Source organism: Spea bombifrons, chromosome 3, assembly GCF_027358695.1.
Source record: "Spea bombifrons isolate aSpeBom1 chromosome 3, aSpeBom1.2.pri, whole genome shotgun sequence".
NCBI lineage: Eukaryota > Metazoa > Chordata > Amphibia > Anura > Pelobatidae > Spea > Spea bombifrons.
Window position 1 is genome coordinate 101324809 of NC_071089.1, and position 19463 is coordinate 101344271.

Genomic DNA, 19463 nt, shown 5'->3' on the forward strand with positions numbered 1-19463 from the left:
CAGCCAGGGGGGAGAAACTGCCCTTACCATTAGGGACATTTGATTCATGACACTAGCCAGGAAGCGAACAGGCATCGAAGAGACACTGGCACCACCACCAGCAGCAGCAGCAGCAGCAGAATTGGGAAAGGCGAATGAGTGGGCAATTGGCGACCCACTCACCTGTTTCACCCCAGGGCAAAGCACCCAAACACTGTCAGTCTTAGACGTTTGGCAGCAGACTTCCAGAGCTCAGACACTAGGCCCTAGCGTAAGCTGGCCACTCCGGCGGAGGTAGCAGGCGTTGCCACACCGCAGACAGAGGCAGCCAGGGGGGAGAAACTGCCCTTACCATTAGGGACATTTGATTCATGACACTAGCCAGGAAGCGAACTGGCATCGAAGAGACACTGGCACCACCACCAGCAGCAGCAGCAGCAGCAGAATTGGGAAAGGCGAATGAGTGGGCAATTGGCGACCCACTCACCTGTTTCACCCCAGGGCAAAGCACCCAAACACTGTCAGTCTTAGACGTTTGGCAGCAGACTTCCAGAGCTCAGACACTAGGCCCTAGCGTAAGCTGGCCACTCCGGCGGAGGTAGCAGGCGTTGCCACACCGCAGACAGAGGCAGCCAGGGGGGAGAAACTGCCCTTACCACTAGGGACATTTTGGGCATGACTCTAGCCAGGAAGCGAACTGGCAGAGAAGAGATGCTGGCACCACCACCAGCAGCAGCATTGAAAAGGCGAATGAGTGGGCAATTGGCGACCCACTCACCTGTTTCACCCCAGGGCAAAGCATCCAAACACTGTCAGTCCTTGGCGTTTGGGAGCGGACTTCCAGAGCTCAGACACAAGGCCCTAGCGTAAGCTGGCCACTCCGGCGGAGGTAGCAGGCGTTGCCACACCGCAAACAGAGGCAGCCAGGGGGGAGAAACTGCCCTTACCATAAGGGACAATTAAGGCATGACACTAGCCAGGAAGCGAACTGGCAGAGAAGAGATGCTGGCACCACCAGCAGCAGCAGCAGCAGCAGCAGCAGCAGCATTGGAAAAGGCAAATGAGTGGGCAATTGACAACCCGCTCACCTGTTTCACCCCAGGGCAAAGCATCCAAAGACTGTCAGTCCTTGGCGTTTGGGAGCGGACTTCCAGAGCTCAGACACAAGGCCCTAGCGTAAGCTGGCTACATTGGCGGAGGTAGCAGGCGTTGCCACACCGCAGCAAGTGCAACCAGGGGGGAGAAACTGCCCTTACCATAAGGGACAATTAAGGCATGACACTAGCCAGGAAGCGAACTGGCAGAGAAGAGATGCTGGCACCACCAGCAGCAGCAGCAGCAGCAGCAGCAGCAGCATTGGAAAAGGCAAATGAGTGGGCAATTGACGACCCGCTCACCTGTTTCACCCCAGGGCAAAGCATCCAAAGACTGTCAGTCCTTGGCGTTTGGGAGCGGACTTCCAGAACTCAGACACAAGGCCCTAGCGTAAGCTGGCTACATTGGCGGAGGTAGCAGGCGTTGCCACACCGCAGCAAGTGCAACCAGGGGGGAGAAACTGCCCTTACCATAAGGGACATTTGAGGCATGACACTAGCCAGGAAGCGAACTGGCAGAGAAGAGACACTGGCACCACCACCAGCAGCAGCATTGGAAAAGGCGAATGAGTGGGCAATTGACGACCCGCTCACCTGTTTCACCCCAGGGCAAAGCATCCAAAGACTGTCAGTCCTTGGCGTTTGGGAGCGGACTTCCAGAGCTCAGACACAAGGCCCTAGCGTAAGCTGGCTACATTGGCGGAGGTAGCAGGCGTTGCCACACCGCAGCAAGTGCAACCAGGGGGGAGAAACTACCCTCACCATCAGGGACATTCGAGGCATGACACTAGCCAGGAAGCGAACTGGCATTGAAGAGAGACACTGGCACCACCACCAGCAGCAGCAGAATTGGAAAAGGCGAATGAGTGGGCAATTGACGACCCGCTCACCTGTTTCACCCCAGGGCAAAGCATCCAAACACTGTCAGTCCTTGGCGTTTGGGAGCGGACTTCCAGAGCTCAGACACAAGGCCCTAGCGTAAGCTGGCTACATTGGCGGAGGTAGCAGGCGTTGCCACACCGCAGCAAGTGCAACCAGGGGGGAGAAACTACCCTCACCATCAGGGACATTCGAGGCATGACACTAGCCAGGAAGCGAACTGGCATTGAAGAGAGACACTGGCACCACCACCAGCAGCAGCAGAATTGGAAAAGGCGAATGAGTGGGCAATTGACGACCCGCTCACCTGTTTCACCCCAGGGCAAAGCATCCAAGCACTGTCAGTCCTTGGCGTTTGGGAGCAGACCTACAGAACTCAGACACAAGGCCCTAGCATAAGCTAGCTACACCGGCGGAGGTAGCAGGCGTTGCCACACCGCAGCAAGTGCAACCAGGGGGGAGAAACTACCCTTTCCATTAGGGACATCTGAGGCATGATTTCAGCCAGGAAGCGAACTGGCAAAAGATACTGGCACCACCACCAGCAGCAGCGTTGGAAACGGAAAAAGGTGAATGAGTGGGCAATTGACGACCCACTCACCTGTTTCACCCCAGGGCAAAGCATCCAAAGACTGTCAGTCCTAGGCGTTTGGGAGCGGACTTACAGAGCTCAGACACTAGGCCCTAGCGTAAATTGGCTACACCAGCGGAGGTAGCAGGCATTGCCACACCGCAGCAAGTGCAACCAGGGGGGAGAAACTACCCTTTCCATTAGGGACATCTGAGGCATGATTTCAGCCAGGAAGCGAACTGGCAAAAGATACTGGCACCACCACCAGCAGCAGCGTTGGAAACGGAAAAAGGTGAATGAGTGGGCAATTGGCGACCCACTCACCTGTTTCACCCCAGGGCAAAGCATCCAAAGACTGTCAGTCCTAGGCGTTTGGGAGCGGACTTACAGAGCTCAGACACTAGGCCCTAGCGTAAATTGGCTACACCAGCGGAGGTAGCAGGCATTGCCACACCGCAGCAAGTGCAACCAGGGGGAGAAACTACCTTAAACATTAGAGAGAAAAAATTTAACTTTCCAAGCTAAGAGCTGGGTAACCCAATTTGGGCAGATTGAATTTAAGAAAGGCAATCTGCTCCATGAGATGAGGTGCCATGCGTGAGCGCTGTGGACTCAGTATGTTTCCAGTCATAGAAAACACGCGCTCACTTTGAACAGTGGTTGGCGGACATGATAGAAGCTGCTGCGCAACCCATGAGAGTGCAGGCCACACACTCTTCTTTTCATCCCAGTAGCTAAGAGGATCAACATTAGGAGCAGAAGGAACTTCACAGAGGTAAAGTTTGACCATTTCAGCAGCACTACTCTCCTTTCTGCTGCTAGCTCTGTCAGATGGTCCAACTATACTGCCAAGTGCCTCTTCCCAAAACGCAGCTGCTCCACTCAGCTGTGTTGTGCTGCTTGTGGCACTGCTGCTGATGCTGCTGCTAGGGGTAGCAGACCACATCATCTCTTCCTCCTCCTGCACCTCACCCTCCTCGGACAGCATTCCCATTTTACGCTGCCAGTCACGCACCTTGTTGACCAATTGCTCCCGGTAGCTACTGAGAACATTGAATTTCAAAGCTAGCTTTCCCTTAATTCTTGGATCACAAAGGCACGCTAGCATCATTTCGGGACTCTCTTCCATTCGCTTGCGAAGGTGTACTTTTAGCAGATCCTTCAGCTTCCTGACTATGGCTGCTACGTCAGGATGTAGAGTGCCACCTTGAACAGCCTCACGGTTTCCAAGGAACACATCCATCTTGCTGCCTAGATGGGAGAACACTGGGATTACCTGGGCCAGACTGGCAGTGTTTGAGCTTAAATTTTCTGTGGCATCCCTGAATGGTTTAAGGACTGCCACTAGCTGGGCGATCACTGTCCAATCCTCCCTATTCAATGGAGAGGTAATCCCTATATTGTGCTCTGAGGCAAGATTATGGATTGCCCTCTGCTGCTCCAAAATCCTCTCTAGCATGTCTAACGTGGAGTTCCACCGTGTACTGACATCCTGACGTAGGCAGTGTACGGGAAGACCTGACCTCTCTTGCTCTTCCCTCAAAAGTTGGCTAGCCTTAACACTATGGTGAAAGTGCCCAGCGATCTTTCTGCAGCGGGACAGAACTACTGCTGCCACATTAGTTCCTTCTGACATTGCTGCCTTCACTACAAGATGGATGATGTGGGCTGCACAGCGCACACCAACAATATGACCATCTCGCAGCGCTTTCACCATATTGGCACCTCCGTCAGTTACCACAAAACCAACTTCAACATTGGTGCCCGCCTCTGCTCCCACCCAAAGGCTAAACATTTTCCTAATCGCATGCAGAATATTTTGGGAAGTGTGCTTTTCATCCATCACTTCTGCATGGAGAAGGAATGATCGGTAGCCTGCTGCAGCAACTTCCTTAGACACACCGGGCTGCCACCAGTGTGCTGTCAAAGAAAGAAAGGCATGCTGGGCGCTAGGTGCACTCCACAAATCTGTAGTGAAATGAACACACTGACCAGCAGCCTTGGAAAGCTCCTCTTTCACTGCTGCAACACAGGACCGATACAGCGAGGGGACAATGTTCCTGCTGAAAGTGGAACGTGACGGAACTGTGTATTGTGGAGCCACAGCCGCCATCAATTGTTTGAAAGGCTCCCCTTCAATCATGGAGAAGGATGCCCCTCCAACAGCAATGAACTGACCAATAAGTCGCGTTACTTTATTGGCCTGCTGTTTGGGCATCGTTCTCTTGGAGTGGAATGCCCCAAATTCTTCCAGGGTGGGCTGGGCATGCAGTGCTCCAACCTGCCTTGGTCTCTGGCTGCCAGCACTAGTTGCTGCTGCTGCTGCTGCTGCTGCTGCTATTGGCTCAGAAGAAGAAGCTGTTGGGGTTTTTCCACGGCCACCAGCTATGCTGCCTGCACTAAGTTTTACCTCTGCATCTTTCCCCAATAGCACAGCGTTGTGTTGAGTGCTGAGGTGATGCTTCATGCTAGCACTGGTAAAATGGCCAGACACTTTCCCTCTGCTTATTAGCTTCCCACAATGTTTGCACTTTCCATAGCGCCCTTCTTCAACATTTTCAAAGTGCTCCCAAATTGGGGCGCGCATAGCCTTGGAGTGTGCCTTGGGTGCTGCTCTTACTGCTCGGGGTGGATGAACAGAGGCAGAACTAGTGGTGGTGGGACTGGTGGTAACAGTACTGGCCATAGTGGGACTGCTAATTGCTTTAGATTTGCTAGGTTTTGCTGCTGCTGCTGGTGGTGGTGATGGTGATGATCGTAGCGGAGAAGGTGGAGGCTCAGGGGAAAATTGTGCACTAGTCATTTGGACACTGCTCCCTGAGGAATCTGATTCCTGACCACTCATCTCCTCTACTTCCTCTGGCTCATAGTCTAGCTCTTCATTAGCCAGATCGAATGGAATTCCTGCTAGGCTGGAGCTAAGACTGATATCGTCGTGAGACTCGTGACTAGTAGTAGTGCGAGCAGGAAGAATAGACTCTGCACTTGGCCTCTCAGTCTCAGGCTCCTCTGCTACCTCGCTAGGTGGAGTTCCACTATGTGTAGCCCTCTCTCTAACTGTCTTTACAAAAATTTTGTAAGGACTTGGTGGCTTGCTAGAGGTACTAGGAGGACATGGCGTGGCGGTACCAGTGGGAACAGTAGGCGCAGCACTAGTGGTGGTAGAGGCGGTAGAGGTGGGGGTGGTGGTGGTGGTTTTCCCTACAAAGGAATGAGATCGCTTTGGTTTGGGACCCCTCTGAGTCTTGCTGCTAATTTGGCTCTGCTTGGTACCTTGCATGCTGCTGGTGGATGGGGAAGATGCTGCTTGGGGCAAAAGGCACTTCTTTTTAGTCACTGGGCTGGTACTACTTGTGCTACCCTTTAACTTTGAACGTGCTTCTGGTGCTTTAGGCTTTCCGTAAAAAACCATAGAGCTTGTGGGCCTAGCCGCACTACTACTGCCTGCTTTTGGTGCCTTTCCTTTACTTGATGATCCTTCAAGCAATGCTTCCCCAAATGATAAGCGAGAGCTTGGCCTACTTGGCCGACTAGACTGACGCAAAGGCTGCATCTTAGAACTGGTGGTGGTGCTGGTGGTGGTGCTGGTGGTGGTGGTGGTGGTGGTAGATGGAGCTTGTCCCTCCTTAGTCCCAAAAGGAGGATCCATTTCAAATTTTGTGTTGTGTGTGTAGTGTAGTGTAGTGTAGTGTAGTGTAGTGTAGTGTTTAAAAAACTATAAAAAAAAAATAAAAAAATAAAAATAAAAAAAAGGAAAAACGAATTAAAGACAAAAAAATTAGAGGAAGTTCTCTTCAGTGCTACTGCTTAAAAAGTAAAACTATGCACTACTGCACTGTGCTGTGTGCAATCTGCCAAAATCCTAAAGTTATTTAAATTATTAACTCAAGATTAACTATTTAATAACTAGCAGTATTTTATTTTTAATTTGAATTTACACGGGCCTAAGAGCTTAGCCTACTACTATGCTAGCCTAAAGCTATATTTCCTTACTATAAGTCTACCTCTAGGCAGACGCTCTCAAACCCACTAAGCTAAAGTGAGGTTAAATCAGATTCAGTATATGATTTATTAATTAATATTAAGTTATATAATATTAATAGATTAGAACTAATTTACTTATATATTATGTATTATAGATAGAAGAATATAGATTATGAATTAGAATTTAGAATTAGAATTACTTATATTATAGATTATGAATTAGAATATTATTATTTATAATATATTATAGATTAAGATTAAAGAAGATTAGAATTATTTTAGTACTACAGCTAGTAGCTTGAAGCTTTGCTTAGTACAGCTCGTCACAGTCAATTTTTCTTGAAAAGAATTAGAAATAAAATAAAATGTCACAGCAAAACAGTTATCTTCACTGCTTGCTGCACTCACTAGCCCAACAAGTTCACTTCACTGATGGACTGAGGTGAGCAAAACACTAAGGGTACTTTTAATAAAATTGAAATAAAATGTAAAATAAATGAGAAAATCTTTGCAAAACAGTTAACGTCACTGCTTGCTGATCAAAAAAAAACACAGCACTTATGCGGCTGCACTCACTAGCCCAACAAGTTCACTTCACTGATGGACTGAGGTGAGCAAAACAAATGAAATAAAATGAAAGATTAATTAAGAAAAATTGACTTGGTCTCTTACTGTTGCTAAAACAAAGCACAAACTATAGAGCTGCAGCACCAGTACTAATAAGATTAGCTGAACTATACGCTAGTAGTAATTAATTAATATTATTACTTTTATTTATAGCTAATTTAATTAACTATTAAGATAAGAAAGAATTAGAGAATTATTGATATTACTGATTTTAGATTAGACACTAGTAGATGTTCTGAATGTCTACAGTACACTCTACACTAGTATACTATTACTAACTATAACTGACAAATATATATATTTTATAATGAATTCAATTATTAATTATATTAATTAATATTACTGATTTTAAATTAGACACTAGTAGATGAATGTCTACAGTACACTCTACACTAGTATACTATAGTATATATATATATATGACTGACAAATATATATATATATATAATATTATAATGAACTATTAAATTATAGATTCTATTAAATTGTAATTTATAAATTCTATTTAATTTATTTAAGCAGGACAGGCAATAGGCACTAGTGCCAGCCCAGGGCAAGGGCACCCCAGTGCCACTGAGGCACTGGGTGCACTGTCAACTCAACAGCACTTACACTAAAGTTGATGACAAATTAATTTTAAAAAAATTAAATTAATCAAATTATTATTATTAAATATATTAATTAAGTAGCACTGAAGTGAGGATGAAGTACACAGTGAGAAATGGCAGGCTAAGGCTTACCAGTCTCACACAGAACAGAACAATCTCTCTCTGTAACGCTCGGATGCAGCACAGCAGTGTTGCCAAAGCAGTCACAGCGAAAAATGAATGGATCTCTCAGGCAAGCTCTGGTCTTATAAAGGCGCCTTCAGAATTCAAAAAACAGCAGCACAGGCATTGGACGAGACCCTTAGCGTTACGTCACAAGAGTGAGCTGATTGGACAGACGAGGATCAGCTCACTCCTGTTTGAAATTTTGGCGGTTGCGCGGCAAAAACGAAGACGATCACGAAGAATCTTCGATTCTTCGTGATTGTGAGTCTTCGTCTTCGCCTACGGTTTGCCGGCACTGTATTCTGTTCTACGTTCCTTCGGAACGAACAAAAAAACGGCCTCTTCGTGCTCGTTTTCATGTTCGCCCGAAGACGAATGCACAAGTCTAATAATTACCGTAAATGTGTATGTTCAGAAATTTCTATTTGGAGTACAGGATAAAAGAAGTAATACCGTTCTGGCGAGGTATTATTATTTATTGTATTATATAGCGCCATCATATTCCATAGCGGCATACAATGGGTAGACAGTAGTATATAACAAGTAGTATATTATATAACAATTTGACTTACAGAAACAACAGGTGAGGAGGGCCCTGCTCAAAAGAGCTTACAATCTAGAGGGATCAAAAGAGATTGACATTTGCTGAGTACTGCTCCAACATTTAGGACCAGAATTGCTCTTTATGAATATAGACCAATGGGTTTGCGTATAAAATCATCTCTTTCATAAATATAGCAACATTGCAGTACATTTACTGTCTGCAACTAGGCTTAAAATAAATAGCTTCTGGAAAAAAAAACGGAAACAATTTAAAAATAATAAATATATGCAAATGTGTTCAGTTCTCTTAAAACGCTTTATTGAGGTACAAATCTCTGCTACTCTGTTCCTGCTGTTATTTGTACTGTTAGAATAAAATTTCACCCTATAAGAGGAAAAACGCTGTCTCTTTTTGTTCTTTTTGGTATGAAGCTTATTCAGACTTGAAGGAACAAATAAGATGCAGGAACAAATAAGATGGACTGCACAGAGAAGAAGCTGTAGCTTTCAACACAACCCGTGCTGTGTCACTATTCCACTAGTAAAGGTTCCAGAATAAATGTATTTATAGGAAACAAAAAAATAATGGCATGAGTTAAGGTGAAAAATTGGGATAATATGATCAAGATTGCATTTGGCCCGATGTATAAATGGGTTTGTTGCAAAATGTTCCATAAAAAAATTGAATAAAAAGGTACACAGTCATACCATAAAATGTGGCACATCTCATGACTATAATGCACTAGTGAAAAATATGTTTCACTTTTAATGGCTTGGATACATAAGATTGCATGGGAATCAGAACCTCTTATGGGGGATATGGTACTCAGGACCAGACTGAGGATTAAAATTGACCCTGGCACTTTAAGGCCAGTGGCTGAGAATCCACATACACGCATATAATGTCTGGATTCATATAGTCATATAAGAGCATGCGATTCAATACTTTTGCAACACGTGGTCATCTACGGTATAGCTTTCTATCAAATGAAGCTACACGTTTCAAATAGAGGCAACAACGCATATACAGAGTTCTTATTTAATGTGTTATTGAACTACTGAGCAGTTTGTCTGTCCTGCCTTCCTAAAGTACGTAGTGTTTCCTCAGTGAGGTGACCCGAACGTTACCTATCCTGGAGTCCCTGCAGTCTACGTTTGATTCACAGCTGTCTCCGGGATTTAGGCAGCGATCTCCAGTAAGTTTTATATCACAGTTTCTACATCTATGCTTATAGTCAAAAAATATGCATTTACAACATTGGTTTTCTGGTACAGAACCTAGCATAATGAACTGAAAATAAATAAAAACAAATAAATTACCGGTATATCTCCTTATACAGATAGATTTCAGTGGAAAATTGTACATTGTACAGAATGAAATATATATGATATTAAAGCATGGATCGATATTTCACTACATTGGGTTTCTTGGATGTGTTACTTATTGTATGTTAGTACAACAAAATATAGACATTTATGGGAAAAAATGAACATTTCCATGTATATATAGATATATGTATTCTTGCTATTATTACTATAAATCAGAGCACAGCAAGCACTGATTCCAAGCCTCAACCTCAGCTAGTCTCATGAGATCAATAAAGACCACTTTGCATTCACATTCAATTAAGATAAAAGTAGTTTACAAAATAAGTTCAATTATCATAAAAATAAGTAGAAATGCTTTCTATAACCAAAATGGTTTGCTAAAACAATATTTGCATGAATATTTTAAAAGGATAAATGAAAGTATTAATATACCAAATAGTGAGGTTTATGTAGTTCAGGGCTGGCCTAGATTTTATTTAAAAGTAAATAAAAGGGGCAGTTTAATATGCATTCTTCCAAAATGAAAACAAAATAAAAACAAACCTCATACAGATGCTACAGTCGTACTGCAGCAGCAGCAGCAGCCGATCTACTACATGATCCGACATTTCTTTCCACTGATTGGTTACTGGAAGCAGCCAATCAGTGGCAGGAACGTGCTCCCATGCAGTGTTCACTGGCGCTCAGCACCTGTAAGGCATTTTACTCTGGTATAAAGCCTAGTCATGTAAAAGTTCATTATTGATTGACATTGTGGACATTTGTAAATATAATGAGCTCCCTGATAGGTTTGTTAAAACCACACTGGACAGTTTAAAAAAGATGTAATATAAAAATATAAAATAATATGTAGTTATAACTACATATAGATAGTTTTTGTATGGGATTGATGTCAGGTGACTCTTTGTCTTTAGGTGCTAGACTGCACCCCTCAGAGAGGGAACTGGCCACAAAATGTCTCTACTTAGATATTCCTTATCTAAATACATCTTGATCTTTTTCAGCTATCCGGTGATTCGAACACTAATCATATGATTAGTAAACTAACCCAGCTCACTTCCCTAGTCTCTGGCCTTGAAGAGAAGGTGAGGGCAAGACTTTATCACTGTCACCATACAGATGTTTCAAAGGGAAAGGTACAAATTAAAACTTACATGATCATATTTTACTTTTATTTCAGATGAAAACTTTGATAACGGATGGTACTGTGGTGAAGCATAGACGATCGCTGATCCCACCCATTGTATTTGAGGTAGTGTCTTCTGTATCAAATATCCACATGAAAATGCATACTTTTTTAGCTCAAAATAAACCCCCAGTGATCTTCCTTTCTTTGTAGGTTAAAGCAGATTCTCTGGGTATATCCCAAAAAACACACCTGAAGGTTGATGTGGAAACTGGAAAACTCATCATCAAAAAATCTAAGGACGGTCCTGATGATAAGTTCTACCCCAGCAAAAAAAGTACGTACTAATGTTTGTTACAATGAGTGCAGTCATTACATTACATTACATTTATTTATAAAGCGCCGTCCGATTCCGCAGCGCTGTTACATTCATTAGATTAATTTATAAACACATACAATAAGACATACAATAACAAACTGGTGCAAAGGAGAAGAGGGCCCTGCTCTTGCGAGCTTACAATCTAGTCGGTGGTTGAGGGGAGTGAGACAATAGGAGAGGACAGCTTGTGTGAGGATGAGTTGATCTGCTTCTGATGTGTTGAAGCCGTTTGTTCCGATGGCTGTGATTAGGATGATGGTTGGGAGTACAGTAAAGCAATGTTGTACGCTTCTCTGAACAAGTGGGTTTTCAGAGAGGTTTTGAAAGTCTGACTGAACGGGGAAGGGGTTCCACAGGAGGGGAGCGGCATGGGTGAAATCCTGAATACGGGAGTGGAAAGAGGTAACAACAGTAGAAGAAAGCAGCAGGTCGTGACAGGAACGAAGAGGGCGGGTAGGGATGTATTTGAACAGGAGGGTAGGGATATAAGGGGGTGCTGAGTTGTTGAGGGCTCTATAGGTCGGGGTTAGAAGTTTAAATTTGATTCTGAAGGGTATGGGGAGCCAGTGAAGTGATTGGCATAGTGGAGCAGCAGATGAGGAGCGGCGGCAGAGAAAGATTGAGGCTAGATTGAAGCGGTGAAAGGCGGGAGAGGGGGAGACCGGTTAGTAGGGAGTTGCAATAATCCAGTCGGGATATCACAAAGGAGTGGATTAGTAACTTGGTGGTATCTTGTGTGAGGAAAGGGCAGATTCGGGAGATGTTTTTCAGGTGGAGGCGGCAGGATTTGGTGAGGGACTGGATGTGAGGGATGAAGGAGAGAGCAGAGTCGAGGGTGACACCAAGGCAGCGAACCTGGTCTGTTGGATGGATAGTGGAGTTATCAACAGTAATATAGATGTCAGGAAAAGTGGACATAGCAGATGGCGGGATTACCATGAGTTTGGTCTTAGAGATGTTGAGTTTTAGGTAACGGGACGCCATCCATGATGCAATTCCTGAATTATAGAGTAGGGTGTCATCTGCATATAGGTGGTACTGGAAACCAAAGGAAGAAATACGTTTTCCGAGTGAAGAAGTGTAGATGAAGAATAGCAGAGGCCCAAGAACTGAGCCTTGAGGAACACCAGTATATAGCGGTAAGGGAGAGGAGCAAGTTCCAGTAAATGAGACACTAAAAGTACGGTTATAGAGGTAGGATTTAAGCCATGAAAGAGCCATTTCACGGATGCCATGAGCATGGAGGGTTTGTAGAAGAGAGTGGTCGACTGTGTTGAAGGCGGCTGAGAGGTCCAAGAGAACAACCAGTGAGAATTGGCCTTATGTTTACGCTGTGAGGAGGTCATTGGTAATCTTAGTCAGTGCAGTCTCTGTTGAATGCTGTGGACGGAAGCCAGATTGCAGAGGGTCAAGTAGAGAATTTGACGAGGGAAAGTCTGTCAGTTGATTGTAGGTTAATCGTTCCAGCAGTTTGTAAGCTAGCGGGAGAAGTGAAACTGGACGATAGTTTGATGGGGATGTGGGATCAAGTGAAGGTTTCTTTAGGATGGGGGAGATGATGGCATGTTTGAATGAGGATGGGAATACACCAGAGGACAAGGAGAGATAAAAGATGTGGGTTAGGCTTGGGGTAAGGACACTAGAGAGAGGTGGCAGGAGATGTGAAGGTCCCATAATGAAGACTATGAACGTCTTATGGCAGCACCTTTTAATGTCACAGATAAGGTAATTGGTTCTCTTCTACTCAGTTCTGCAGCTAATCAAGTCTCAGAAGTTTCCCAATAAACTTGTAATTGTTCTGGAGACAGAAAAGGAAAAGACACATAGAAAAGAATATGTATTCTCGGACTCAAAGGTAAATGGGCTAATTGGGGAAACACGAGAGGAATCTCAGTATTAGCTGTCTCTGATTGAGCGTGACATCATTCTTTCATATTACTGTGTCATTAATTAAATGTGTTCTAATAGATCAATGACCTTTGCAATCCAGTACAGCCACTTCTATTACATGTATTTCATACATCGAGCGGAAAGCTTCTGTTTCTATTGATGGTTCTGATGGCTAAATATTCATACAGGAGCAAGGCACAATTTTCCCATCTAAAAAATAGCTGTCCTGGATGAGAATGGTTGATATTTAACTTTATTTCTATTCAGAAACGAGAAGGCTTTTGTCAGCTTCTCCAACAAATGAAGAATAAGCACTCAGGCCAGCCTGAACCAGACATGTTAACTATTTTCACTGGAACTTGGAATATGGGTAGGTGTTAAATTCCTGTATAAGTAATCCCAGAACGCCGAAACTCAAACTTCTCTTGTCCAGCTCTATAAACCTTAAAACCTAGACCTGATTATTTACTCCTTGCTTAACTTGCCAGGAGCTGCTCCCCCGCCAAAGAGGATCACATCCTGGTTCATGTGTAAAGGTCAAGGCAAGACCCGCGATGAAACAGCAGATTATATAGAGTATGACATCTATGTTATTGGTACCCAGGAGGACCCACTATCCGAGAAGGAATGGGTGGATATCCTGTTACGATCTCTAAATGAAATTACCTCATCCGAGTACAAATTGGTAAGGACCATTTCTGTTGTGCAAGGGATATGGTTATATATTCTAGAGCTGAGAAACAACAAATCATTTCATATAGTAACACATAGCTGAATATACAGCCTAAATGGTTCTTTGAAATGGTGCAGATATCTGTGACAATTTGAGATTAGTCAGTAGTCCTATTATTGTTTTACACCTTCTTTCTTCACACTCTTTCTTTCTTCAATCCCCTAACATCTGGATGGTTTTCTCCTTTCTCTGGCTTCATCTTCGACATCTTCTAGCTACTGTATGTACTATGCTACCTTCAGGTTGTCCCCTGCAGATTTCTCCCATGCTATAATAACTTTTGTTTTCTGTACCATTGTCTCCAATTCTAACTTTCTCCATCTTGTCCGAGTCATTGTCCTTGTATCTAATTTTCGACATATGTGTTTTGTGTTTACATTGACATGGAATATCCATAGATGAAATCATTTAGGCTGAATTGAAACAGAATGATTAAGTGTAAGTCAGACTGAGTCCCCATTGAATGTATCATTTGACTGAATGCTTCACATGCTCAGTAACTCCTACTTAGTCCAAATAAACCCTATAAAATGAAAACAGAAATCTAGTCTAGACGCCGATCTACCTAATCCTGTCCAGTTTACGTGTAAGATAAGAAAACATGCTAATAGGTCCAGGTAAATGAGTGCCTGAGATAATTATTATCAACTTGACACTGAAATTAGACAATCTGGAATCTTTATGCTGAATAGACACACAGCAATTAACCCGCAGAGGTACCTCCCATCCTCAAACCCCAAGGAACATTTCCATACATTGCTTAAAGCAAGATATTTAGGCTGTATAATGTGGAGCGTTCAACACTTGTTTCAGTGTTAACAAAAACTAGATGTTAACATATGAAAGTTTTATCTCGCAGGAAATACAATTTCAGCAATACCTAAGAGTGTGAACTATACTATCCTATAAAAGTCATTGTGAAGTGACATAACATAAGAGGTTATAAACAATATTTTATTATAGATCACTATACAGACGCTCTGGAACATTCGAATTGTTATCTTGGCAAAGCAGGAGCATGAACATAGAATCAGTCACGTGTGTACTAACAGCGTGAAGACAGGCATTGCCAATACACTGGGTGAGCAAGTGAATGGATGTTTTTAACTTTGCCGAGTTCTCTCTCTTAAAGACCGATTCACTGCAGATGACCCTTCATGGTGCAAATCAAGCCTAGCTTCCAGAACTAGTTTGTAATGCTGTACTCTTTTTGTAATACACATGCAATTGTTTGTGTAATTATTATTGGGGGGATAAAAATAGTATGAGTAACACTTTAAATGTCTTTTTTTATTGCTCTACTAATATGGAAATGGACTGAGAGTAAAATATTCCAAAGGACAATCGTGATTTAAAGAGTGGTTGGAAAGTTTACAGTTTACAGGGAAGTTACAGGTTGGACATATGTGTGGAGGAGCCACCAAACTTTTGCTTCCTCTTGGACCACACAGAGTCTCTCAGAGGCCCCTATGCCACTGCATAATGCACAGTTAGCAGGTCAAAAGCAGTAGATCTTGAGAACTTTTACCAAAAACATATTTATCCTCTAGATTGTAAGCTAGTTTGAGTAGCGCCCTCCTCACCTGTTGTTAGGATATCTACATTTCTTTAACATCTTGTCTCCATATCTAGGCAATAAAGGAGCAGTTGGAGCCTCTTTTATGTTCAATGGGACATCGTTTGGCTTCATAAACAGCCACCTAACCTCTGGCAGTGAAAAGAAGCTCAGGTACTGTACATCACGCCATACCAGCATCAGCACAATACTGTGCCACATCTTGATACCCTTTAGACCCTTACTTGATTTTTGCTTGTTTAAGACACATTCTATGGTAAATTGGGGTTGTCAATCTGTCCCTGTTAAGGCATGTCTAATCTCTGATTTTTTGGTTACTTGGCTTTTGTGCTAGATTAGCATTAACATATGTTTGCTTTGGTTGTGACTGCAATGTACTCTTTGTCTAATCAGGCGGAAGCAGAATTATTTTAACATCTTGCGTTTTCTGGTTCTTGGGGATAAAAAACTCAGTCCCTTCAATCTCACGCATCGTTTCACTCATCTTTTCTGGTTAGGGGACCTCAACTATCGAGTTCAACTTCCTAATTCAGTAAGTAACATCTCATGGTCTAGATTACAAGCTTGGTATATTCTTATAAATTCTTATAAACCGTAAACAGTTTTTCTCCAAATGTAATGTCGGATCCTACAACAGTATGGTGACCATACTCGGAGGCTCACTTTCAGCATTACATCAGAACCTAAAGCCTCTCTGTAACTATCTGGATTTTCTGGTGAGGGAAGCCTTATGGCTGGATCCTCCCTAAAATGACATTTCAGTGCTCCTTGCGGGGTGGGACCAAGAAGTTCTGGCCTCCCTGCAGGCCTTTATGGCCAGAAAGTGAAGGGGACGCATATTCCTGCAGGGAGTGTAGCCCCTGAAGAAGACTGGAGGATATGGTGCTTCTGTGGCCCATTTAGTAGTAAAGCAGCCTGCAGCATTAATTAGTCATTTTTCTATTAATATCAAAGAGTAATGGAAGCAAAGCCTGATCATGTTCAGTTTTATGGTATAACTTTATTAGCTTAATATGAAAAACCCAAACTAATTTTATGTCTGGTTTTGGCAGGAGGCAGAGAACATTGTCCAGAAGATTAAGTTGCAGCAATATCAGGAGCTGCTTCCATATGACCAGTTGAACATGGAACGCAGGGAAAGCCAAGTGTTTCTGCACTTCAGTAAGTTACTTAATATGTTGCCGGCTGGGCCACTCTGATTTAGAGACTTTGGCTGCCATCCAATCTCTCACCTCTTAGTATTTTAACTGGCCAGCATTAGTGGCTTTTGTTTTTAGGGGTGGCTTTGTGATGTGGGGCAGGTCCAGCGGAAAAATGAGGTAAAAAGCGAGCAGAGGCCATACGCAGAGGCCTGGCAATCAGAGGCTATATGCAGAACCTTAATGGTAATGAGAGGCACAATTTGAACAAAACTTTTGTACCTAGAAGAGGAAATCTCTTTTTTTCCCCCTTAACACATTCCGAGGACCGTAATGCATCCTGCTAAAAGCAAATATTTCATCTATTTTGCATCCCCCCCACAGGGCTGCCACCTATTACGATCTCCATAAAACACTATGAAGAGTACTGGAAGGTTTATTGTAAGGCTCGTTTAGTGTTTGAAGGCACATTAATAATACATTGTTTTTCCATTTATTGAAAAAAAAACATTTGTGTGATCTTTTCTTTTGCTTTTATTGTGTTGATCCAGTCCATCCTAAAAACATACAATATGCGAGAATCAGTTATCTCTAGGGTGGAAGCATATACTCTGCACTCTTTGAAGAGCGTTGGAGTTCTATTTGTGATTAAATGGGCACTCCAGCAATCATATGCACTTTAACACTTAGGATAACTATGTGGTCCTTTTAAATTTTCATGTGGCCCATTTGGCAAATGCATGGTGGAATTCATTCAGGAAGTTTTTTCATTCAAGTGCTGGATCGACCGCTTCTTTTTCTTTATGGTGGAATTCTACAGGAACTTTAAAAATGCACTTGGGTTTTCCCCATTCCCAAGCAAACAGCTACTAAGAGTATTTTAATATGCATTCTTCCATAGTGGGGGTGTCAGGGACATTAGACTGTCCCTTTAACCATATACTGCTCTATCCGAATAGGTTTATGCACAAGCAACATACATAAACTTTAAACAAAGCTTCGTATAAGGATAACACACTATTCGTGAGTATTGCCTGCCCAATCTAAAGCAGAAGGTTTGTGTAAAAGGAATATAAGCTGAATATTGGAGTAGTTCCTAATGGCTAACTGCTCAGGCAGTTGATGGCAAGTGGCTGCTGGTTTTCTGGCAGTTGGTGGTTCCTGCTTCCCTTTTCTCACTTATGTAATTGAGCTAGCTCTTTCTTCCTGGTGATTGATGGCGGATGCTGGAACATATTACTTAGTTACATTGATGATGACACGCAGCACTTTGATGTTCTAGGAACATGCACAAATACTGATCCTACAATTGTCAATTGTTTTAAACCTGCATTGCAGATGAGGAAGAAATCACATTTCCACCGACATACCGATTTGATAGAGGAAGCAGAGAACGATATTGTTACACAAAACAGAAAGCAACAGGGGTGAGCAATTCTGATGTACATTGATCAACTTCAGCCAAAAAAGAATGGTAGCTAAATGCAAAAATAAAGTCAGGGTGATGAAGCGGTCTTCAGGGACATTAGCTCTATTTACTGTATCATATAATACATTGCAGTTTCTTTAAATACCATAAAATCAACCAATGGGTTCCAAGAACCAATTATATTCTGTGGACAATGGCCTACCTTAAAATTAAACGGGGGAGACTGCGGATCTTAGAGGAATTGATGCTGTTTTTAAAGCAAAGGGTGGTCACATCAAAAAGTGATTTGATTTAGATTTTTCTCTTCTTCGAGTCACTTTGTATGTGTTAAATGATAAAAATAAACAATTGACACGTTTAAAAACATACGGAACATCGCATTCATCGGCCTTTACACATTATTCAGTTAAATGCATGTAAATGTTACTTTCTCAATAAATGTAGCTTACACACAAAAAAACATTACAATAATTGGAAAGCTAGCCAAAAACAGCAAGAAGAACTAACAATTCTTCCAAACACACCCAACTCGAGTGGTTAAAAGAAAAATGTACTATGGAGAGCTCAGGATTATCCAAGGTGATTATTTTAAGGAAACAATGATGGGAACCTCTTTGAGATTTACCAAGGCTCTGTGGCAGGTGTGAGCTTGTAGAAGTAACGGCATGGATCGAATGGAGGGCTTTAAACTAATTAAAAGATTAAAATCTATAGGTCTATGCTATAGAAGAAAAAAGGAAGCAAAAGCTATAATTCTGATAATTCCCTTTTCTATTCTCTTTCAATGCTCATATAAACTTGAGGATCATTTAGAGAAGTTCAGCAAGGTTCTTGTGGATAGTAAAGCAGATAATCAAACGTTTAACTTCAGGCTATCGCCTTAACTAGAAATATGATTTGTTTCTGTGCACATGCGAGACATGTGGTTTCACTTCTGCTTTTTTTTTTTATACTTATCTCAACCCACACCACCCGGTTTTACACACTCATCCACCTTTAGCTTTCTAGTGGAGTATTCAACCCGGAGGAATGGAACGTAAGAACCCTGTTTGACTCCTGAATCATCCCTTGAACATAACAATGAAATCTGAAATGCAAACCATATTCACATTTCTCATAGAATAAAATATTTGATACGTTTTGCTAAAAGTTTCTATTCATCTGTTTTTTTTTTCCAGATGAAGTACAATTTGCCTTCGTGGTGTGACCGGGTTCTCTGGAAATCCTACCCTCTGATGCATGTTTTATGTCAGTCGTACGGTGAGTGTGTACAGTTATCGTGGCTCTTACAATGTCTATCCTCAGATTTAAGTCACCTCTATAAAGCAGGAGTATGAAGGTTTCCAGCTAAAGCTCGTTCACAACATTATTAAGGAAGCTGCTAGAAGTTTATTGGGGATTTTTATGTGCCT

At 42.7% G+C, this 19463-nt stretch overlaps 1 protein-coding gene across 2 annotated transcripts in view; it reads left to right on the forward strand.

Moving 5' to 3' along the window:
- The window catches only part of INPP5D (inositol polyphosphate-5-phosphatase D), a 46299-nt gene that overhangs the window by 18925 nt on the left and 7911 nt on the right, over window positions 1-19463 (forward strand). For both annotated transcript variants that reach the window (XM_053460930.1, XM_053460932.1), the window contains exons 6-18: window positions 9559-9646; window positions 10784-10864; window positions 10960-11031; window positions 11119-11242; window positions 13033-13139; window positions 13442-13544; window positions 13663-13859; window positions 14871-14988; window positions 15540-15636; window positions 15877-16015; window positions 16536-16644; window positions 17961-18049; window positions 19230-19311. In XM_053460930.1, coding sequence (XP_053316905.1) covers window positions 9559-9646; window positions 10784-10864; window positions 10960-11031; window positions 11119-11242; window positions 13033-13139; window positions 13442-13544; window positions 13663-13859; window positions 14871-14988; window positions 15540-15636; window positions 15877-16015; window positions 16536-16644; window positions 17961-18049; window positions 19230-19311 — 1406 coding nt within the window. The remainder of the gene's footprint in view (window positions 1-9558; window positions 9647-10783; window positions 10865-10959; window positions 11032-11118; window positions 11243-13032; window positions 13140-13441; window positions 13545-13662; window positions 13860-14870; window positions 14989-15539; window positions 15637-15876; window positions 16016-16535; window positions 16645-17960; window positions 18050-19229; window positions 19312-19463) is intronic.